We start from the raw sequence: 24,523 nt of genomic DNA on the forward strand, positions 1-24,523 counted from the left end.
TTCATAGTCTCCCAAATCAACCACAAGATCATTTCCATTTTCAAGTAATTACTTGAAAGAATTTGTAATAGCAATAAAATTGCTATTTCAAATGAAAAAAAAATCTTAAAAAAGAAAAAAATTGCCATCACTTCATGTGTAGTAAATTATAATCTGTCTTTTTGTTGGACTTTTTTTGGATTGCCAGCCCCCAAATAATGACCTGGAAACTTATTATTAATAACAAAAGCTTGGCCTTAGCTTAGGCTTGTTCCTAACTAGCTCTTATAACTTAAATGAACCTGTTTCTGTTAATCTATGTTTTGCCGTGTGTTTCTTTACCTCTCCTCCATTCTGTATATCTGACTTCCTCAGTGTCTTGCTGGCATCTCTTGCACACTGAGATTCTAACCCCTGAGTTCCTCTCTCTCCTGGAAGTCCCACCTATCCTCTCCTGCCTAGCTATTGGGCATTCAGCTCTTTATTAAACCAATCAGAAGGTGCCTTAGGCAGAGACATGTCTTTACGGTGTACAGAAAGATTAGCCCACAACAGTAAATGAAGCCAACAGTTGAACGATGCTCAATGTAGTTTGGTCTTCAAAATGATTTCTCATAAATTTAGAAGTGAGCTTATGTCATGTCCATGTGTGTGCAGATGAGGTGTGTATATGTGGGGGTATATTATGTCTGCAGGTATATAGGCATGAGTGTGTGAGGGTTGGTGTGCATGGTGTGGAGGCCAGAGCCCAATCTTGGGTATCTTCCTTGATTGTTGTCCAATTTTTTTAACCGGGGATGTAGGGTTTCTCACTGAACAGGAGCTCCCATGTCAGCTAGCTAGCCAGCCGACTTGCTCCTGAGCAAGTTCATGGGCAGTCTGTACAGTGTAATGAGACCTTGTCCCCAAATAAAACAGTATGGATTGAGATGTAGCTCAGCATCCTGAACACTGAAAATAGAGTCAGGTGCTGGAGACTCAGACTTTGATCCCCACACAGGAGTGCCTTGTCCACTGAGTTCTCCCCAGCCCACAGTGAGCTTACTTAGGTGATGGCTATGGTCCCAGCAACAATGCTGAGTGGCCATCACTTCTTTTGAGTCACATATCTAAGTCCTGCTAGCCTTTCACAGATATTTAAAATGCACTGTGTGTGCTCATTTTTTCCCCTCATGACACCCAAGTTCTTGAGGTGTGTGGGCTTCAGTCTCAGTGGGCTTGTTCTCTCCTTTCATTACGTTTTTACATAGCTATGACAGTGTATTACTCTGATTAGCATATTTCCAGTCTTTAAAATGTGTTTATATGCATGTGTGTGTGTGTGTGTGTGTGTGTGTGTGTGTGTGTGTGTGTTTATGATGTTGAGGCTTGAATCCAGAGCCTTGCACATGCTGAGCAACTTCTTTACTATTGAGCTATATCCCTAGCATGCATGTGCATGCATGCACGTGTTCACACACACACACACACACACACACACACACACACATCACACACACATGGAGGAAGGGAGGCTCACATGAGAGCTATCTTGGCTTAATTTGAATTATGAATCCTTTTGACACCTCCTGCACCCTCAGAGGCACGTAGAGATCATCTACCTGAGCCCTGAGACACAAACCTGAAGGCTGTTCATCTTTAAAGCTAATTGTTGGGCTGGAGAGATGGCTCAGTGGTTATGAGCACCAACTGCTCTTCCAGAGGTCCTGAGTTCAATTCCCAGCAACCACATGCTGGTGGCTCACAACCATCTGTAATGGGATCTGGCCTGCAGGGACACATGCAGACAGAGCACTGTATACATTAAAAAAAAAAAAAAAAAAAATCCAAAGCCAATTGTTCACAATCCCTGAGCCCAGCTTATAAGGTAGATGTTGGGGCAGGTGTTTTCATTCTAGCAAGGCACTTTTAAAACCCAGTGCTGTTATTTTAGACATTTTAGAATGTGAGTTAAATTAGTCATGTTTGCATTTGGAGACATCAAACAGTCCCATGCTAACTTTGAAGGCCTGAAGGATGTTGCCTCAGGGGTAAATTACTAGTATAGCGCTAACACTAATAGTCTATTAGTGTAGTGTTAACTATGTTTTTAAGCTCCTACTGTATGTGAGACACTGGATTAGGCACCTCTTACATATTAGCTCTTAGTTTTACAACAGCCCCGAGAGGTGTATGCTTTCATTTGCACTTAAAAGAAATCACGTGTAAGCAGTCTGCCCAGAGACATGCAGCTAGAAATGCCTGGGATTTGACTTGAGAGCTGTTGAACTCAAAGCTGGGGCTGTTTTCTTGTCCTCCAGCCTCCTCAAGAGCAATGGTTCTCAACTTTCCTAATGCTGGAACCGTTTAACACAGTTCTTCTTAGACGAATATTCTAGAGAATAAAATTGGGACTATTTGGGCCAAGCCATAACAGAGTTCTCTTTGCTACCTTATGATAATAATAATTTCCTTAAAGGGGGGGAGAGCTCTTAATTATTTTGCTTTATTCATTTATGGGGTGAGGGGATGCACGTGCCACAGAGGACAACTTGGAGGAGTCTGTTTTCTTCTTTTTCTTCTTTTTCTTCTTTTACCTCGTGGGTTGCAGGAATTGAACTCAGGTCATCAGACTTAGTGTTGAGCACTTTTATCCACTGGACCATCTTGCCAGCACAAGAACAATAATTTCTGAGACATGATAGCAGGGTTTTCTGGAGTTGAAAACATAATTAACATTAATTTGAACAGGAAAATATGTTTGGGGATTATCAAATCATCCATTTATGTTTGTTTTTTTTTTAAAATTCATTACAAAGGGACTTCTGTGTAATGTTATCCATCAGAATCCCAGCAGGTATTTTCCTTTTTAGCTCTGTGGTCTGATTATTTTATTTTAGTTCTCCAAATAGTGTCTCTATCTCAGGCTGGCTTCAAACTCCATAGACAGCTGAGGTTGGTATTGAACTTCTGACCCTCCTGTCTCAGTGTCCTGAGTGCTGCAAAAGAGCAGTCCAGACTGAAGAAGCAGTCAGGGCAAATGTCTCTGGGAAGCATGCACATGCCCTGAGTAGAGCAGAGAGCAGTATCTCTGCTGGCCTGAGAGAACGGGAGTGGGTGAGGAGAGGTGGTCCAGCAGGCTAGCATCCTGGGATTTGCATCTGACTGCTTGTCTGGGGACTTAAACAAAACCCAGTTGTCTTCAGCAAACGTTTTCCATCTTCCTCTGGATGGAGGCTGAGGTGTGTAGAGGCAAAGAAGGGAGGGGTGAGGGAAGATGGAAACTCAGACTCGGGGTGATAAAGGGCATGTGCCGGAAGAGGTGGAACCCCACTGTGCTTGCTACCCCCAGCCCGAGTCTTTCTCTCTTGCCATCAATGTACCACCCGGAGGACCCATTTTACAGAACGTCTCTATGGAAAACTGAGTCATTATGATACAGCGCACAGAAGCTACCCTTTAAGATCAGCCTAGGTGTCCATCAACAGAAAGAAAGGTGGTATACACACACAGTGGAGTTTTATTCCGCACGGAGATGAACTTAATTTATTGCAGGAAAATCGGTAGAATTGGAACTCATAGTAAGCATAATAAGACAGACACAGAAAGACGAATATTGTTTTCTCTCGTGTGTGGAACCTAGGTTATATAACCATGTATACAAGTGAAAATAAAAGCAGGACTCTTTGGGAGGGGAGCAGAGCAGTGGAAGGGAAGAGTCGGGGCAGGTGGGTGAGTGTAAAGGCGGAATTAATATGGTCAAAGGCACTCCTGAACAAAACCGTCATTTTGAGCTGGGGATGGGGCTCAGTTGGTACAGTGATTGCCTAGCACGCATGAAGTTCTTGGTTCAGTCCCCAGCACTGCATAATTGGTGTGGCGGTTCATACCTGTAATCTTAGCACTTGGGGTTACAGGAGATGGTGTGTCCAAGGCCATCCTTGGCTACACACTGAGTTGTAAGCAAGCCTTATATACATGAGCTCTTATCTCAAAAATACCCTTATTAAACCCATCAGTGTATATAGCGAATATACACTGTTGAACAAAATGAAGAAGACAATGCTCTAAGGTAGTGACCAGGCCACCAGGAGATGTCACCTAAGTGAAGCTTTCTGCTTCTCCTGGTAGGTGGACACATTCTTGATTAAGGGGCTTTTTCATGTGTGCTTTAAAAAAAAAAAATCATGCCACCAGGGCTAGGGAGATAGCTCAGTCAGTAAACAGTTGGTAGGTCCTCAGTTTGATCCTTAGAACCCATGTTTTAAAAAAAAATGGGAAGGGCGGCACACTCTTGAAATCATGGTGGTGAGGAGGCAGAGACAGGCAGTCCTAAAGAGGTTGGTCTACTTGGTGAGTTCCAGGCCAGCTAAAGAGCCTGTCTTGCCCGGGTGGGGGCTGGGACGGGGGCTGGGAGGGTGGAGAATACCTGAGGAAGCACAACTGTACTTTGTCCTCTGGTCTCCACATGCATGCTCACGTTCACATAAACACACACAAGTCAAGGACTGGCCCCTAAAAATGGTCTTTAGTTGCTAGATACAAGGGGGAAAGTTACTCCCTCTAATATGCTAATAGGAATATGCTCGTTCATTGATTTTTCTCCTTGAGTTTTAAACTTACAACATAGACCAGGCTGACGGAACTTGCAGCCTCCAGAGTGCAGGGATTATAGGCATGCATTACCACACCCTACTGATGGGATTTTAAAAAACGAAGACAAAGAAAGAAAAAAAAAAAAGGCACTATATGTTCCTTAATGTCCAGCCAGAGCAAATATGTAAACAAAAGTGTTTTTGTGAGTCATTCTCTTCTTTCTGTGAAGCAGGCATCCTCAGCTGTCAAAATGTCCCCTACTGAGTAGAGTACTAAATGGCGGGGGCTCCTTGTTCGAGACAGTGAATGGTACCCATCACTTAGTGTGTATTGAGCCCCCATGGGGAGACAGTCTTTTTTTTTTTTTAATGCCTTACAAGCATTTTTTTTTTTTTTTGCTTCTCTTTCTCCCCACCTTGTGGGTTACAGGTTCCCTCAGTGCCGGATGTGACAACACTGGACAGTGCAGGTGTAAGCCGGGTGTGACAGGACCCAGGTGTGACCGATGTCAGCCAGGCTTCCACATGCTCACTGATGCTGGGTGTACTCGAGACCAGAGACAACTGTAAGCATCTGCCCTAACTTAACAACTCATCGAGGAAAGGGTTTATTTTATGTTTCACTTCCAAGCGACAGTCCGCTGTTGAGGGAAGTCAGGGCAGGAACTCGCGGCAGGAACTGAGGTAGAGAGCGTGCAGGAATGCTGCTTTCTGGTTTGCTCTCCATGTCATTTCAGCCCAGACCCTCATACCTAGGAATGGTTTCACCTACAGTGGGCAAGCTCTCCTCAATCAATTAGGAATCAAGAAAATGCCCCAAAGACTTGCCCACAAGCCAGTCTTCAACTGAGGCTCCTTCTTCCCCAGGTGTAATTTGACAGCCAAGATTAGCTGTCACGGAGTCCTTTACTCTGACGTTGCTGTTCCTAGGGCAATAATGGCAAGACACCCCCCACCGCCACCCCCCCCATTCACTAAGGGAGGCCAAATACTTGCATCCAGGTCCAAAAATCTCTGGGTTTCCCAAACAGGTCCATTATCACCAGAAACATTGGGCATTTAAATTTTTCATAGTTTAAATATCTTCTTATTAAAATGAGAATAATTGCAATCCCAGTCATTAGTATTTGTACAAGGATTAAATCTGATAACCCCACATGAAGAATTCACATGTGGGGGTGGGGGGTGTCTTCCACATTTCAGCCGGACCCATCTGACCTCAGTGAACTTTTTCTTTTTCTTTCTTTCTTTCTTTCTTTCTTTCTTTCTTTCTTTCTTTCTTTCTTTCTTCCTTCCTTCCTTCCTTCCTTCCTTCCTTCTTTTCTTTCTTTCGTCCGTCCTTCCTTCCTTCCTTCCTTCCTTCCTTCCTTCCTTCCTTCTTTCCTTCCTGCTTTTCTTTCTTTCTTTCTTTCTTTCTTTTGGATTTTTCAAGACAGGATTTCTCTGTGAAATAGTCCTGGATATCCTGGAACTCACTCTGTAGACCAGGCTGGCCTCGAACTCACAGAGATCCACCTGCCTCTGCCTCCTGAGTGCTGGGATTAAAGGTGTGCACCACGACCGTCCGGCTTCTTTTCTTTTCTTTTCTTCCTTTACTTTGAAGCATCTGCTTTCTGTCCTCAGATTTCTTCCTGAAGGAAGACGGAGACAGAGATTGCACTCTATATCACGTACTATCACTGAGATGCAGAGCTGAGGGGTGGCAGGGTGAGCTTGGTGGTGAAGAATTAGCCAGAAGGGTACTAGCAGAGGAATTTCTGAGACCAAAGGGGAAGCTAAATAAACCCTCTGGACTTGACCTGCTGCTGACAGCCGTCACCTGCCTGCATGTTTTCCTAGGCTTAAGCTGCTCTCATTAGTTTTCTCAACTTAGCCAGCCCCTGGTTCTTGCTTTTCTAGACTTAACTTGCTTAGTTCCTACTTTAATAACTTACCCAGTTCTCATTAACTCCCTAAACTTAATTTGCTCTTCCTTATTGCTTTCCTAGACTCAGCTGCTCTTAGTGACTTGCCTAAGTTGCCTCTAAACATCATCTGTCTTGGAGGACTAGATAACACCTCTGACATGTGGGTCTCGAGGGTAATAGTTGACAAATGTTCAGACTGCTAACTACTTCCTAACTTCCAACTACCTGTCCTCATACCTCAGCCTGGAAATATCTCCAAACCGCTTTCTACATGTGGCCACCTCCTGAATACACTCTTTTGTGAAACTTGTCTTTCCAATGATTGTCATACTGCATGACAGGCAAAACAAGCTTGATTTGGTAACATAGTTGGCATGCTAGCCAAGAGCAACGTTCAGATAGACCCCTGGCCAGCGGCTCATTGGCCATTTGCTGCTATTGAAAGATCGGTGCTGAATCTAAGTAGCTGTCAGGCCACTTCTCTGAGGGACTGTCCCCAAGACCTTCCCTAGTTTGGCACTGTTAATGTTTGATACATTACTTCACTTTTGCAGTAGAGAAACTGTTCTGGTTAGGAAGATTCATTTAGTGAATAACTTCACTTCAGTACTAGTCTGTCTGTCTCTGTCTCTCTCCTCTCTTTTCCTCTCTCACTGTTTTTGTTTTTGATTTTGTGTGTGTGTGTTTTGTTTGTTTTATTGTTGTTTTTATTTTGAGACAAGGTCTTATTGTGTAGATCAGGCCAGCCTCAGATGATCCCCCTGCCTCAGCCTCCACAGAGCTAGGGTAGGAGGTGTGAGTCATAACACTCAGTTTAGAAAATTCCCATTGCTTCTCTCTGGTCTGGCCTTCACTGTGAGGGCCCTGGTTTGGGGGCATGGATACTAGAAGAAGATTGGGGTATCTCCATCCACAAGTCCTCTTGGTTCTGTTTGGTTCCTGAAAGTCTGATTTTGGGTTCAGCATGGATAACAAGAAGGGCATGTTCCTGGCCAGCTGTTCCCAGGAGTGGGAAACATTAATTCCATCTCCATCTACAACCCATCAGATTGCAGCCTTCAAACCTGGGTGACGTCAGACTGAGGGAAGGAAAAAGATGCTGCTTTTCTATAACATCACATAGCTACAAAATTCTCTAGACTCCAGAGAGAAATGATAAGAAACTAGGCCAGGCTTGGTAACATCGCTCGCCTGTCACACCGAGTTACAGTTCTTTGCCCAGCTAGGCACATCCTCCTGGCCTTACTGGCAGTATCCCAGCTACCATCTGACTTTCTTCCTTTCCTCTGGGCCTTTGCATAGATGACCCTCTTCTAGCCTTCCATGGCACTCTTAGATCAGTTTCTCGTCGATCTTCTGGTTCCCACACTCCAGCCACAGCCCCTGCTCCAAGGAATCAGTGTGTGTGGCCTCCATTCCTGCTGAGCCATGAAACACGTCAAGGGCTCCATGGCACCGCATCATCCCCTCTAGGCCCTCCCTTGCTTTCCTCACCCCGCACATTACTTGTATCTGGCTCTGTCCTTTGCTATCAGTATTTGTTCCTCTCACTGGAGTGAGAGCCCTGCTTTGTTCTGACCTCGGCTGGGTTCAGTGCCTGGAACTGGGGAGAGGAAGAGGCATTGGGGTGTTTCAGCATGGCTGCAGCGGCTATTACACATCACTGCTGTTGCTGATCCTGTATCTGTGCGCACCTTGAAACTTCAAGAATCAGGGCCGGTTCCCATTTCTCATCCAATCCTTGGTTCCTAGCGCAGTAGACACTGAGAGTGTGTTTGTCGGGTGATCTGGAGAGGGATGGTGGAGGAAGCACAGACACAAAGGAGGCCAGGGGAACAGAGACAAAGGCTGGAGAGGGATTCTGGACTTGAGCCTGATTAGATCCAACATTGATTGGATGGGGGTGTGAAGGTGAAGGAGTCAAGCAGGTTTGGGCAAGATTTGACGGGGTCACAGGACAGCCAGAGGGGAACATTGTTCACTCTTCCTCCGTGAGAAGGGCTTTGAGGAAGCTGAGCAGGGTTTGAATAGCAGGCAAGAGCGGATACCTTTGGTTTTAGATGAGGTGGATGTGTGAACGTGTGCCAGAATGAGTGATAAAAGCCAGTGCCAGTCATGAGACAGGGACGGTGCCTGGATCAGATGACAGCATTGGTGCCATAGTAAGAGTCTTACTGCTCAGGAACACAAAAGCCAGCAAAAGCCAGCAATTCTACTCCTAGATACACACGCGCAATAAATAAACATGTGTAAAATGCACAAAGCCTTGTATATAGAAGTTCATGGAAACATTGTTCATTATAGCTAAGAATTGGGAGCAAACCAAATATCTATCAGCTAGTGAAGAGATAAGCAAGTTATGGCCAGTCCTTACAGTGGAATTTTATTCAGCCATCAGAAGAATAGATACTCCATGATATGACATGGGCAGACCTTGAAAACCAATGATACGTGAAATAAGTCAGTCACAAATGACCACATATGGTATGATTTCAATAGGAAATATCCAGAATAGGCAAATCTGAAGAGAGAGAGATCATTATCAGCCACATGCAGCTGGGGATGGGGCTGAAGGAGGGAATGGCAGCGTGGTTCTTTTAGGAGCACTGAAAATGTTTGCAGTTTGGTCTTTATGGGACGGTTGTACAACTGTGAGAGCCAATTACAAACGGGCAAAGTGTTCACTGTACGTGGGTGAATCCCATGGCATGGGGGTTATATCTCAGTAGAGGCTGTACCCAAAGGAAGAACCTGAGCACACTGCAGCAGTGAGTAGATGGTCTCCACCATCCTAAAAGACATTATCGAATTAAATTATATCATTTACTAAATTATATACAATAAATTATAAATTAAAGAAAGACTAAACTCTTTGGTCAACCAAACTAAACAGTTTAGTAAGAACTTGGCACATTCTTCTCATTCTGGGTAGCTAGCAAAGGTTTCATCAACCATCACTGCGTCACTGGCTTAAATACATGAATCGTTAAAGGCAATAGGAGTGATTGCTAAGTGAAGCCTCCCTGAAGGGGAGTGTGGCCATGAGATGCCGCTCACTCTGGGCAGCCAACTTGTGTGTGTGTATGACTGTAAGCATTAGAAATTGATTCCAAATATTCGTTCTTTCTTTTTCTTTTTTCCCCCAGAGATTCCAAGTGTGACTGTGACCCAGCTGGCATCTCGGGACCCTGTGATTCTGGCCGCTGTGTCTGCAAACCAGCTGTCACTGGAGAGCACTGTGATAGGTCTGTGTGAACCGTGTCTCCGAAGGCTTTAGGGAGAGTGCCCTGGCACCTGGCATGAGAATTAATCCCCCATGTACAATTACAGGAAGGAGATCCTGAGCAAATGTTAAGAACTTCTTACACCCTGTCCTCAAAAGCTGAGCTTAAAAAACAGAGCCAAAAAAATCAAGGCCTGCCTGTGACTGCAGTCCATCTTCTGTTCTGGGTCCCTTCCTTCTCTTTGCTTTGACTGTGATGGCAGCGGCTGAGGGCCTCAGGGAGTCCCCTAACCAGCTGGCTGTGATTCCCAGGTGCTAGGATGCAAGGTGGTATGCAATAATGAGATCATGTGACTGAGTGGGTCTTGGGAAATGCCTGGCCTAATTAAACAAGTTGAGGAAAATCCTCGTAACAGGCACTATGGCAGCGTATGACCATATATAACCATCGTGCACTGAGAAGGAACCGCCCCAGGGAGGGGCTGGTGGTTGCATGCACACACTTGAACTGAGGCACCACATGGGAGCTCTTTGGGCCTGAGCCATGTTGGGGCAGGTGGAGCAGTGAGGAACCATTCACCCTCACTTGCTACCTCAGGACATCCCTTACGTACAAACTGTGTTCAGACTGTCCTCGGCTCCCCCCTGAGATGACTGTGAGCAGAGGGGCAGTGAGGGTGGCCTCACAGCTGAAAGGCTCCTTCGCAATTCCTTAGAAGAAAGCAAGCGTTTTTCCTGGCACGCTGCCAAACACATCTACCTGGGCCGAGGAAGTGCCAAATGCATTCCTAGCTTGTGTTTTCAGGGGCTTCCTTGCTGCTGAAGAGAGAGTTAGCGATAAATAGCTTGAGCTTTAAGAAAGCAGCCACTTTTTGAAAGCCTTCATGTAGGTGGTGGGGGGAGGCACCCTGGAAAGAAGGCTCGTGAGTTCAGAGTGTTTGCTGCTCTTCCAGAGGGTCCCGGTTAGAAAGAATCCCAGCATCTGTGTCCAGTGGCTCACAACTGCATGTAACTCCAACTTGTGGGGTCCAGTGCCCTCTTTTGGTCCCAGGCACCTACACACATGTGGCACACACCCACACAGACACACAGACACACATGATTTTTTTTTTTTTTTTTTTTAAAGAAAGCATTTTGCAGCAGGGGTGGGGAGGCAGAGGCGAGTTGAGACAGAGCTTTGCTCTGTAACAGAGGCTGGCCTAGAACTCATTATGTAGCCAGGCTAGCCTTGAAGTCATGGCAATCCTCCTGCCTCATCCTCCCAAATGGTAGGATTATACCACTTCTTACTTGAAAGCCTTTTTATTATCCATTTATTTATTGTTTGTTTGTTTGTTTTGGGACAGGGGTTTAGAACTTGCTACAGTAGCAGAGGGTGCCTCTATCTCCCAAGTACTGGGATTATAGACACATGCCACTAAACCAGTCTTTGAAAGCCTTTTTAATTCTAAAATAGGAAACAAAATGGCAAGCTACATAAAGCCACAGTTGCCATCACCACCATTAGTAGATCTCTGCTAAAAATACGCTTTCCCAAGCGATACTCGTATGGGCCACCCCTGCTGGCGAGTGTGCTGATTGTGCTTGATTTCTCCACCATTTGGCAGCCTACAGCATCCTTAGGTCTTCTTTCGGTTTCCATGATCCCTTTTCCTCCTCCTTCCCTCTCCGAAGGTTTGACTCTTGGCTCAGCCCTTCTGTCCTCTTCTCCTAAGAACATCAGAAACAATTCCTATCTCACAGGCTTCAGGGGCGCTAAAGGAAGTAGACACGGGTGCCTGGGCCAGTGCAAGGCTGAGTAAATAGTCATGGGGCCGTTCTTGCTTCATGTGGGGAAAACTCGAGTCTTCTGAATCCCCGAAACCTCCACAGCTCAGCTTCGCCTGGCAGTTGTCTAAAGAGAAGCTGCCTGAAGGCTTGGGCTGGAAGCAGGGGCGGAATGCCAGCCTGCCCTTGGCTGCTTTGGGGCATCTCTAGACTTCTTGTATCTTTCTTATGTCCTTACTGGCGCTTTCCTCCTTGGGCCAGGACTGGGTCACAATGAGCGGGGTGTTAATACATACTCAAAGGTCCTGGGGATTGGGATAGCTGGATAGAGACTGAGGTAAGAGACTTGCCTTTCTGGTCCCTACTTTGCCTCCAAAAACACTTGCTCTGGGGCAGATCTGCTCTGCATACTCCTGTCCCATCCTTCCCTGCACCACACACCAACCTCCATCCATGACCAAGAGTGGGCCAGTCATCCAGTTTCCAGACTACCAAGGCTCCACTGAAGACAGAAAAAGTGAACACTCTCACTTGTGTGTGTGTGGCGGGGGTTGTGACTGCCTCTGGTGGTCTGGAGTGCGGGTGGTATGTAAACCTTGCTATCTTACCCACTCTGGGAATTAATGGTGCCAAGTGGGAGAGAAAATAGGAAGAGGCTGAATCAGCATGGCTGTTTCTGTGAAATAAGAAATAACCGTAGCATCGTCCTGACTCCTGCAATTCTGCTGCAGGTGCCGACCTGGGTACCATCACCTGGACAGGGCAAACCCTGATGGCTGTACTCAGTGCTTCTGCTATGGGCATTCCGCCAGCTGCCACAGCTCTGCAGACTTCAGCGTCCACAAGATCACCTCAAGTTTCTCTCAGGGTAAAGTAGCTCAACACAGGGTCTTGAGATCTCTATAAGTTGACCACTGGACAAGGCTCTATGATTTGCGCTTGCTGACAATGGCTTCCATACTCACAGGATGGCTTCTCAAGTCATCTTCAGCAACTCTCTTTACTGGTGTTTATTAGGAAAGACATAGTTCAGACCGGCCTTGAACTCCACATGCTGCAGAGGACAGCCTTGAACTTCTGATCGTCCTGCTTCCTCCTCCCAGGTCCTCGAATTATAAAATTGCTCCATCATACCCAGTTCAGTTCTATGCCTGGGATGGAACCCAGGACCTCATGCGTGCTAGGCAGGCATTTTACCAACTGAGCTACATCCCTAGCCCTCTTGTATTGTTTTGTAATGCACATTATTTTGGGATAAGACAAACCATATATCTTGAAAAATTACAGCTGTACAGCATATGAATAACTTAAAAACAGCTAAAAAGAGACCAGCTATTTATAATCCTGTGCTTCCTACCCATATCTATTTCAAAACCACAGAGGATTATTCAAGTGGAAAGGGGATTTATGAGGACATCCCAGAATCCACACTCACTAATAACATCCCTACCCACATACATGGAGTCAATGCATCTCTTTAGTTAGCATGCTTCAGGACAGTATAAACATGTTGGAAATTGATATTATTTCAGCTGGTTTGAGTGTCTGTCTGACCTCATTAAGGCCAGATCTTGTTTTCATAAGTATGATAAAAATACAAGTTACAGGCGGGTGAAAACAAGCCTGGAATCATTAGCCTGAATCACAGGAGTCCAAAGATAAGAGTCAGCCAAAGATAAGGCAAAGGACCAGTGAGAGAGCTCAGGGGTAAGTGCACTTGCCGTCAAGCCTGAGGACTTGAGTTCGATTCCGAGGACCGTCATAGTGGAGGAAGACCTTCAGACACTGTGGCATGGGTACACACACACACACACACACACACACACACACACACACACACACACAGATAAAAATGCATGAAGACATACATATTTTTAAAGTCAAAGCAACCGTGGTCAGGAACTGGTGGGTAGAAGTGATTGGGGGATTTTGAGAACTGTAAAAGAATGGGGAGAAAACCTTTCTACCCCTTCTAGGGCTTTTTGGTAAGTAAGCCTTGCCTTGCTTACCTCAAGGGATGATGGGAGTTATGTCAGAGCGGCCTTGTTGTCTTGCAGATGTCGACGGCTGGAAAGCAGTCCAGAGAAACGGGGCTCCTGCGAAACTCCACTGGTCACAGCGTCATGGGGATGTGTTTAGTTCCACCCGAAGATCGGACCCAGTCTACTTTGTGGCGCCTGGTATGGGAGGGGTGACTCCCGTGGAAGCCAGTGTGCAGGACTACAAAGTCAGGGCAGACAAACGGAGTTGGAAAATGTGACATGGGGCCCATCCCCCTTACTGGGGCCACAGCAGCTCCTGGAGACAGCTGGAGCTCAGGCCCAACTTGATAATTCACCATGTCCCGACACTCTAGAACAGTCCAGGAATCGTAGAGGTCAGCCCCTGCTGAGAGTCCCACGTTAGCCAAATGGGAAGCTTCTAGGTTTCCCGTCAGAGCGTGAAATCAAACTTAACAGGTCTATGGAAAAACAAAAACAAAGCATGTCTTTAAAAAGTTAAAATTCTTGGCTGGGTGGTGGTGGCACATGCCTTTAATCCCAGCACTTGGGAGGCAGAGCCAGGTGGATCTCCGTGAGTTCAAGGCCAGCCTGGTCTACAGAGTGAGATCTGGGACAGGCATCAAAAAACTACACTGAGAAATCCTGTCTCAAAAACAAAAACAAAAACAAAAACAAAAAAGTTAAAATTCTTAATTTATGGGTATGTATTTGTCTATGTGGGGGACTGCTAAAGCTTTAAAAATATTGATTAGTGATCTGAGCTGGCATTTGAATCACAGCTACTATTTCTTTAGCTAAAAAATGAGCACTTCCCAAGCAAGCTGTTCTTTTAATGTCTCAGTCCTCTCAACTATTAAATGAGAATGGGCATGCTAATGTCGGGAACTACTGCCATCAGATGTGTGCAGAGCTGGGGAGATGGCTTAGTCTGCGGAGTGCCACGCGAGCGTAAGGACCTGAATCTGAACGCTACGCACTCTCATGGAAAGCTGGCCATCGTGGTATGTGCCTGTAACCCCAGCCCTAGAACAGTTGAGACGTAAGAATCCCCAGGGCTTGCTAGCCAGAGAGGCTCGCCAAATTGGTGAGTTCTAGGTTTAGTGAGAAACCATGTTTCAAAAACTAAGCTGATTGAGGAAGACATCCAACATCAATATCCAGCCTCCATATGTCTGTTCATATATGTGTACACACACGTAAGTACACACACATCAACACCTACACACAAATATGCCTGCAGAAGCAGTCTCTAATGTATAAAACACCGTGTAACCAATGGCACTCTGGCTGTTTTTACCATGGATCTTGTTCATCAGCCTGCCTGTAATGGTCACGCCATGAACTGTCTAATAGGTAGAATTGTCTTTTTGTTTTGTTGTTTTGTTTTGTGAGACAGGGTTTCTCTGTATAGTCCTGGTTGTCCTGGAACTCGCTTTGTAGACCAGGCTGGCCTCAAACTCAACAGAGATCTGCCTGCCTCTGCCTCCCAAGTGCTGGGATTAAAGGCATGCGCCACCACTGCCCGGCAGTAGAATTGTTTTATGATGAGGCTTTTGTTTGTTTGTTTGAGCTGAGGGTCGAACCCAAGGCCTTGTGCTTGCTAAGCAAGTGCCCTACCACTGAGCTAAATCCCCAACCCATGATGAGGCTTTTTTAGAGCCAAAATACCATACATCCCATGACATTCCCTGACCCTTCTGTTGGGGTGGTTTGGGATAGAAGAGTAGATAGGTCTTCTAGGACTCCCCCAGAAATTGCCAACAATTCAGTTTGTTCCTGAGCTTGCCTTCCCAGCCGTACCACTGATCTTTCAACAATCTATTTCACAGCCAAGTTTCTTGGTAACCAGCAAGTGAGCTATGGGCAGAGCCTGTCTTTTGACTACCGTGTGGACAGGGGAGGTAGACACCCATCTGCTTACGATGTGATCCTGGAAGGTGCTGGTCTACAGATCAGAGCTCCTCTGATGCCACTTGGCAAGACGCTTCCCTGTGGAATCACAAAGACTTACACGTTCAGGTAAAAAGAGGCCACAAGCACACCCAACTGTGCAAGGTGCGAGTCCTTGGTTCCTACCTTCATTCAGGCATGCCTTCATTCGGAAAGCTCTTCTGAGCCAGGTGGGTTACCAGGCGTGGTCGTTCCATCAGAAAGAGGACACTGTTCCTTCCCTCTAGTAGCTGGCAGACTCATGGTCCTGGGGAGGCATGGATGGCAGTGCTGCCTGTTGGATGGCTGAGATGACGGGGGAGACACCGGTATTCTGAACAAACACAGGCAGCGCGGCTGTCCTGGGGTGATGGAGAGAAGTATCTCAAGCAGAGGAGGCAGGTGTGGAGAGGAAGCAGGGGAGGTTAAGGGTCAGAGGAAATGCACCCGGAATTCCCAGGAGTTGAACGTGAGTGGAGCGAGAGGCGAGGCGAAGTGTGTGGGGAGGACTGGGGTCAGAGAAGCTGCTGTAGCTGATGTCGTAGAGACTGAACTCGCCCTGTAGAAGTGGTTTTGGAATGGTGTGTTCAGAGAGGCAGGGGAAGGAAGCTGTGCCCACTCAGTGCTCCGGACTGTGCAAGAGGCTAGGAAAGAAAGATGGAGGAGGAGCTTGGTCTTCCCAGAGCCTGTGGCCTGGTGAGATATAGAACACTCGTAGAAGCATGCGCCGTATAGTCCAGTAGCTGCTTCCATGATGCTATGCATTCATTTCGGAATGAGCTTAATTATGCCAAGGAAAGCTTCAGAAGGGCATCAAGTGTGTCCGCTGAGAATGGAAAGATACACAAGGCTTTTCCAGAAGGAAAATTAGAGAAAGACAGCCTACACACACACACACACACACACACACACACACACACACACACACACACACATACGCCTGGTGTCCTCAGAGTCCAGAGATGCTGCTGGATCCCCTGCAACTAGAAGTCGATGGTCGTGAGCTGCCATGTGGGTGCTGGGAACCAAACCCAGGTCCTCTGGAAGAGCGGCTGGCGCTGTTAGCCACTGAGCCATCTCCCAAGCTCTACAGAGGATATTTTTGTGGCTAGAACACAGCATGTTTAAGGGAGAGAGATCAATCAGGTTGAAAAGTCTGGAAAAGACTGTATCTTAAGTGTCATGCCAGGGGGCTTAGATCTTGTCTATGCTGGTAAGATAGAAAGCCACTGAAAAGGGTTTTTCCTACAGTCGATATTCTAGGAAAATCTGAATGTTAGCACAGACTACTGGTAAATGCACCAAGGCATTCCGATGGCAGATGCAGCTCAGTGGTAGAGCACTTGCTTCGTGTGTGTGTGTGTGTGTGTGTGTGTGTGTGTGTGTGTGTGTGTGTCCTGGGTTTGATCCCCAGCACTTACAGGACGATTCGGGGAAGGCATAGATTTGGACAGCTGGAAAGAATCCATGAAATATGCCCAGGGGAGGCGAATCATTTAAGAACAAAACTAAGAATGCAGAGCAGCTCTCAAGGGCCAGCGCCTGGGGAGTCAAATGTGTTTAGTACTGGGTTATGCCATGGCTAAGAATACAGTGTGCCTGAGGGCTTGGGACCAGCTTTTGCAGTGACCCCTGGAAGTATATATACTAGACCCGCCCCCCGGCTTCCTGTGGGATTTACCCTCATAGTGGATAGAGAAAACCCCAAGATTCTGTCAACCAGGAAGCCTCCCACCATGCAGGATGCCAGAGCCTAATTGTTCCCATGTTCCCGGGTATAATTTGTATCAGGTAGCAATGTGGCAGACTTGGATCTGTAAGCATTGAAAAATGTTCAATTATGCAGACTAAATGAACACCCAAGCAGTCGCTGGAGCCCCCAGCTGAGTTACTTTGAGTACCGAAGGTTGCTGCGGAACCTCACAGCCCTCCTGATCCGAGCTACGTATGGAGAGTACAGTAAGTGATAAGAGAGAGCAAAGGATCTCATCCTTGGTTTCAGCTTCATCTGCTTCAGCATTCTATGGGCAGTGGCAGGCTCCAAGCGAGGAGAGCGGCTACTTGATGGTTTTCCCTCGGAAATCCTGAGTCTGTGTTTTCTATTCTTTCCTAAAAGGAAAGTTTCTCTAGCTCAAGGCCAGCTCTCATGAATAATAATAAATGAATAATGAATAATAAATAATGTCCTTTCTAGGAGTCCCTTCAACTGGGTTATGTGGATAATCTACAGCTGATGACTGTGTTTCCTCAGCTCACAGCCCTGTTTTTTCCTTGAGTTGTTCGCCTTACAGCTACCATGTTTGGACATGCCTTCTGTTAATTCCCTTTTGTGAGCTTCCTATGTTGGGTCTCCTAATCCCACCTGGAATTATTCAAATAGGAGTTTCCTACACTTCTAAACACTGTGTCAGGGAAGTGTGGCAGCCTGCCGTGTCCCTACCCCAGTGCCACGGATACAGTGGGGAGTAGGGAAGCATGGTAACTAGCAGTTGGCTGAATTGTTACTGTTTGCCAGGTCCATTATGCCGGGTAGCGTCCCATTTAATTCCCACAACGAACCAAGGGGCTAGATAATGCCATCACGTCTCTTCTAAACTGAGGACATGAAGTCTGGAGAGGTCAAGGAATCTGCCAAATTCATACAGCTAATGTGAATTCAGCCACAATTTAGACTCTCATTTTTCCTGACTCCAGAATACAGACACTGGCTGCTACGGCTGTCCATGTCCCGTGTGTGAACATCGCCTGGGTAGAGAAAATGAAACCCTGGCTGGTCTTGAATTCACCATGGTAAACCAGGCTGGCCTTGAGTTTGCGAAGATTCTCCTGCCTCTGCCTTGCAGTATGCTGGGACCACAGGCCCGAGCCAGCCACCACCCTCAGTTGTGGTATTTGAGCTTGCTACTTCTGATTTCTGCTTTCTAATTGCAGGCACGGGGTACATCGACAACGTGACCCTGATTTCTGCCCGCCCTGTCTCTGGAGCCCCAGCACCTTGGGTTGAACATTGTGTGTGCCCTGTTGGGTACAAGGGACAGTTCTGCCAGGATTGTGCCTCTGGCTACAAAAGAGATTCAGCAAGGCTGGGGCCTTTTGGCACCTGTGTTCCCTGTAACTGCCAAGGGGGAGGGGCCTGTGACCCAGACACAGGTGAGTGAAATGAAACTGGGACCAGGTGTCTGGGGGTAGAGCCAGATGAGTTGGTCTCCTGTAGAAGCAAGAGCTGAGGAAGAAATACCATACCTGAATTCACTTAGGAGATGGGAAAAGAATGGGGAGCGTGGGACTGAGGTCAAGGGAGATGGACGTGGTGACAGTACACTTGACCCCTTTCATTATGGAAATGCCACAGGATTGTGAGAGGAAGGTGCCAGGTTACAGGAAATGACTGTCACATTCAGTGCAAGGTGGGGGACTTGGTGTTGAGTTGCAAGAATTATGTGGGGAGATCAAAGGCAAGCCAGGGTCTAAATGGGGGTGGCAGAAAATGGTATGACCATGAAGGCCAGGGGAATGGGGTTATGCCATGGACGGTTAGGAAGTGTGTGTCTACAGAATGTGAGGGGTAAGGGTGGGAGCCTAGGTGGTGGCCATGTTTATATTTGGTTCAAGGGTGGAGATGAATGCTGGTGTTCAGACCCTGGGGGAAGCTTGGGGAAAGCTTGGGGCTCTGTACTCTGGTCCCTACATTTCATCCACATTGAAGGAGGTATTTGCTTCCAGGAGATTGCTACTCAGGGGATGAGAATCCTGACATTGAGTGTGCTGACTGTCCCATTGGTTTCTACAATGACCCCCGGGACCCCCGCAGCTGCAAGCCATGCCCCTGTCACAATGGATTCAGCTGTTCGGTGATGCCTGAGACGGAGGAGGTGGTGTGTAACAACTGCCCCCCTGGGGTCACAGGTAAGGCCAGCCAAGTGTCCTTCAGTCAGCTTCTTCCTGGACTGATGCTGTGGACCTGTGCAAATAGCGTCCATTCTGGAGAATTTCTGGGAAGTCATAATTACTTCGGGTTAATCTAAACGTGCACATTCTAAAGATAAGTATATGCGGGACCTGAGCAGTGTTGTGGATTGAACAGGGGCTGGTGCAGTTATGGAGGGAAAAGCATAGTGCTGGTATTGTTGACAGTCCTGTGTATTTATTTAGGGAATGAAAGTTTCAGACCAACTACATGGTCTAAGGCCCCCTGTCCCTCCAGGGTCTTCTGTAGCCGAAGCCAGCCTTGAACTTAGTTTTTGAGATTGACCTTGAACTCCTTTTGAAAAAAAAATATTTATTTTTAATTATGTGTATAGGAGGGTATGTGTACATGAGTGCAGGTGCCCACTGAGGTCAGCAGAGGTCATTGGATCCCCTGAAGCTAGTCAGAGGTCCTTATGAGTGATCTGATGGGGATGCTGAGAACTGAACTTGGGTCCTCTATGGGAGCAGCAAGCGCTGTTAACCATTGAGCCATCTCTCCAACCCTGACCTTGAACTCTTGGTTCTTGCCTCCACCTCCCAAATGCTGGGAGTATAGGTGTGTACCACCAAACCCAGTTTTATGCAACCCTGGGGGATCAGACCCAGGGTTTTGTGCATGCTAGGCCAGGGATCTACTGTCTGCGCTACATCTGTAGCCCTGGTTTATGTTATTTGCTAATGAACTAGAGAGGGAAGGAAAATGCAGTGACCTTTGGGTGTCACATACCTGTCAGTCTGAAGAACTAAGCATTCTGCAGCAGCCTTGCTATCACTGACATTTTGTTGCCTTTGCATTCTAGTTGGCTCTCACCCAGCTAGCTAACTGAAGCCTCTTTGTGGTGCTGCAGAATTCTAATCTGTGGTGACCATGGTTGGTCAGGCCCAACCCCTGCCACATGTACCTGTTCCTGAGGGTACTGTCCTGGGGGCCTGTGATTAATGCATGTGTTACTTAGGGTTTTGTGTCTGTGAAGAGACACCAAGAGCATGGCAACTCTGATAAAGGAAAACATTTAATTGGGGCTGGCTTACAGTTCAGAGGTTTAGTCCATTATCAGCATGGTGGCGTGCAGGCAGACATGGTGCTGGAGAAGGAGCTGAGAATTGTACATCTGGATCCTCAGGCATCAGGAAGAGTCAGTGACACACTGGGCCTGGCTGGAGCATCTGAAACCTCAAAGCCCACCCTCAGGAACACACTTCCTCCAACAAAACCACATCTACCCCAACAAGGCCACACACCTCATTGTTTATTTATTTGTTTGTTCATTTATTTATTTGTTTATTCATTTATTATTTTAGACAAAAATGGGGAAATGTGGTGATATATTGTGTACTCTAATAAAAATTTCCTGAAGATCAGAGAGACAAAGGAACAAGCCACTGCCACATCTCACCTCTAGGACTCCTTAGCCTAAAAAAGCCTTTAGTTCCTGTCTCCTCACCCTTATATACCTTTCTCTGCCCAGCCATCACTTCCTGGGATTAAAGGCGTGTGTGCTTCCCAAGCAAAGGCATGAGATCTCAAGTGCAGGAATTAAAGGCATGTGATTCCCAAGTGCTGGGATTAAAGGTGTGTGCCACCACTGCCTGGCTCTGTTTCTCTCCTAGACTGAGTCAATCTCATATAGTCCAGGGTGGTTTTGAACTCATAGAGATCCAAACAAATCTCTGCCTCCCGAGTGCTAGGATTAAAGGTGTGTGCCACCACTGCCTGACCTCTGTGTTTAATCTAGTGGCTTGTCCTGTCCTCTGATCTTCAGGTAAATTTTATTAGGGCACACGATATATCACCACAATGCATCTGCCAGGTTCTTCTACCTGGAGCCTTAGACCTCTCTCCTTGGTCCTGTTGCCAACAAGTAACAATCTGGGCTGACCACACATTCCTTTGTTCTTCCCCAGGTGCCCGCTGTGAGCTCTGTGCCGACGGCTACTTCGGGGATCCCTTTGGGGAACGTGGCCCAGTCAGACCTTGCCAGCGTTGCCAATGCAACAAGAATGTGGACCCCAGTGCCACTGGGAACTGTGACCGGTTGACAGGCAGGTGTTTGAAATGCATCTACAACACAGCTGGTATCTACTGTGACCAGTGCAAAGCAGGTTACTTCGGGGACCCGCTGGCTCCCAACCCATCAGACAAATGTCGAGGTAGGACTATATACCCCTTACAAATTACGCACCCCTATCGCTTTCTCTCTGTGCATGTGTGTGTGCATGTGCATGTGTGTGTGCACATATGTGAACACATACGAGCCTGCTAGAGTGTATACATGGACGAAAATGCAAAGGCAAAGAAAACTGACATCATTATGCAAATGGTTCCCCTGACCAATCTGCACCTGCCAGAAAGCCTTAAGATCAGTCTCCCCTGCACCAGACTCTGGAAACCGCGCTGAAGGCTCTCAAATGGTTAAACCTGGGTGGGAGAGGAGGAAAAAGGTCAGGTTTACATTCCTGAGCGGAAAGAGCAGATAAAGTGGGGCCACATCCTATGCCCAACCCCAAGGCAGGTAGGCAGAAAAGAAGCTGCCAGACCTGTCACCGGAGAGCCATAAATGACTCACAACTGAGCCTGAACAAACCGAAGTGGGGAGGGGGCAGGTTGTAAAGCAGCTTAAGAGACCCTCTCAGGAAGTCAGTGTGGTTATGCACAGAAGGCAATCACTAAGGAAACTCAGCTTCAAAGCAGCCGACGCAGGGGCTGTAAGGGCTCCTTCAGATCAAAGCATGAGTGTGCAGGTGCATCGCCCAGCTCAGGGTTGCTCCCAAACCTTTACATGTGTTAAGAGTTCAGAGCCATGGTCTGCCCTGAAACATGGATACTCATGATGACTCTGGTGTCTGGCACTTAGAAGTGTCCCTGTTATCAGGTCCTTACACCAGAGTGTCTACCTGGAGATGCTCCTGTGACCAGATGTGGGGCATCATGCCTATAATCCCAGCACTTGTGAGGCTAAGGCCGGACAGTCCTGAGTTAGAGGCTAGCCCGAGCTACTGAGCAAGACCTTGTTTTGCTTTTGTTTTAAAAGTAAATCAACACAAGGGTGCATAAATTAAAACTCTTCCCTTGTTTTAGATTTCACTAGGCCGAATACTGCTTCACTTGGCTGTCTAGGACCTGCCATTGGCCCGCAGTTTGCACATCAGTACTAAATGGGGTGATGATGAATAAGTCCTAGCTCCTGGGGAGTTCATATGCTAAAGAAGGAAGAGGCATGGAAAATATGTGCAAGTAATAGAGCTGTGAGAGCAGCCTGTGATCTTTAGATTAGCATCTCACCTACCGGTACATCCTTGCCTCCTAACAGAGTCCGGCACATAGTAGGGCTGCTGCCTCCTCTGGCCTTTCCTGCAGTGGGAGGAAAGGAATGTTGGCTTTTCTGAGCTCTCCTGGTAGCTTCCCGTTTATTTGTTCCAGGACCTGAGCAAATTATTCAACCTCTTCTGAGCTCACATTCCTCATCTGTGAAACAGAGGGCAGTGTTTACATCTGGCTCAAAATAGGCCCTTAAAAAAATGCACTTTCTAAGCAAAATCAGGGTGCCAGCAAAGTTCCCAGTAGGCTTTTGGTTCAATGGGAGAAGATGACTTTGACCATCCCGGTGCCTCTTCACTCACACACACAGATCCCACGTGCGATTCCTCCAGCTTGCTTGTGTGAGAATGTGTTTGAGGCCACCGCCAAGGAGAGATGTGACAGGGTGATGACTGGGGCAGGGCACCTGTTCTTTTCCCCTCGCCACAGCTCCTTTTCTGGGATGGAAACGTACCATTTATCTGCATCTTATCTCTCAGCCTGCAACTGCAACCCCCTTGGCTCGGAGCCTGGAGAGTGTGGAAGTGACGGCAGCTGCGTTTGCAAGCCAGGCTTTGGAGGCCTTAACTGTGAGCACGCGGCACTAACAAGTTGTCCTGCTTGTTATGATCAAGTGAAGATTCAGGTATGCCGGCTTCTCCTTCCCAGCCCCAGGCACTCAGAGTCTGAATGGCTCTGTGCCCTGGTTCTGTCACACATGTGGAACCCCAAACTTCCTGGGGATTGGTATTGGTGTTACTATCTTTAAGAAAAATTTATCCTGTGGGTGGTGAGATGGCTCAGTGGATAGAGGCAAACCTGACAACCCCGAGTTCAATCCCTAGAACCCACAAAAGATGAAAGAAGTAAACCAACTCCCTCCCGGACGCTGTCCTCACCCTGGTATGCACACACACACACACACACACACACACACACACACACACTCACACTACAGTAAACCAAGTTTAAATTACATTAAAAAGTATTGTGTATAATAATTTTACCGTAGGTTTACATTCTCATCTATGCTAATTTCAACATCTTCTGCCTGATCCAGTCTCACGTGCTACTCATGACAACTTAGTGAACCTGGGGGAACATTATTCTGAATTCAGTTTTCAAGGGTTACCGTCTAAAAATACTTGTGATTTTTCAAAGTGGCACAGTCACATAGAACTGGGAATGCCACTCATGTGCCCCCCAGAGTCTGAATCCAGGGCTCTTTCCACGTGTCCTGGTTAGGTTTTTTTTTTTTTTTTTTTTTTTTTTTTTTTTTTTTTTTTGTCAACTTGAGACAAACTTTTCTAGAGGGAACGATTTTAAATTATTTTTTTAATTATTTTTTTTCAAATGTATATGAGTATATTGCCTGCATGTGTGTCTGTACACCTCATGTGTACCTGGCACTCACAGAGAACCAAAGAAAGCATTGGATCCTTTAGAACTGGAATTACAGATGGAGCCACCAATGAGGGATTGGGAATTGAACCCAGATCCTCTTCAAAAGCAATACATGGTCTTAACTTCGGAGTTATCTCTGCATCTCTTAATTACATCCCTTAATCTGTTTGTTTGTTGGTTTACATTTAGCTATTTAATAGCCAGTCAAAAGCTAGTTTGAGGGTCTCATGTAGCCCAGGCTGGCCTTAGACTCACTATGGAATCTGAGGATGTCACTTTGAGCCCATGATCCTCTTGCCTCTGTCTCCCAAGTGCTGGGATTACAGGTGTGTTCCACCATGTCTTGCTAAAACCTATATATTTTATTTTCACTTTGTGTAGTAGTAAGAACTGAACCTCATGCCTGCTGGGCAAGTACTCTAACACTGGGCTATTTCTCTCCAGCCCTCAATAGCCTTCTGTAAACATTT

The 24,523-nt window shown here is 46.7% G+C and overlaps 1 protein-coding gene across 1 annotated transcript in view; it reads left to right on the top strand.

The window, feature by feature from the left end:
- The window catches only part of Lamc2 (laminin subunit gamma 2), a 62,953-nt gene that overhangs the window by 22,184 nt on the left and 16,246 nt on the right, over positions 1 to 24,523 (top strand). The window contains exons 3-12 of the mRNA XM_036202473.1: positions 4,984 to 5,119; positions 9,607 to 9,705; positions 12,182 to 12,318; positions 13,508 to 13,630; positions 15,283 to 15,472; positions 17,229 to 17,341; positions 18,314 to 18,532; positions 19,106 to 19,288; positions 21,257 to 21,502; positions 23,150 to 23,295. Of these exons, the coding sequence (XP_036058366.1) occupies positions 4,984 to 5,119; positions 9,607 to 9,705; positions 12,182 to 12,318; positions 13,508 to 13,630; positions 15,283 to 15,472; positions 17,229 to 17,341; positions 18,314 to 18,532; positions 19,106 to 19,288; positions 21,257 to 21,502; positions 23,150 to 23,295 (1,592 nt within the window). The remainder of the gene's footprint in view (positions 1 to 4,983; positions 5,120 to 9,606; positions 9,706 to 12,181; positions 12,319 to 13,507; positions 13,631 to 15,282; positions 15,473 to 17,228; positions 17,342 to 18,313; positions 18,533 to 19,105; positions 19,289 to 21,256; positions 21,503 to 23,149; positions 23,296 to 24,523) is intronic.

Source organism: Onychomys torridus, chromosome 11, assembly GCF_903995425.1.
Source record: "Onychomys torridus chromosome 11, mOncTor1.1, whole genome shotgun sequence".
In the NCBI taxonomy this organism is placed as follows: Eukaryota; Metazoa; Chordata; class Mammalia; order Rodentia; family Cricetidae; genus Onychomys; species Onychomys torridus.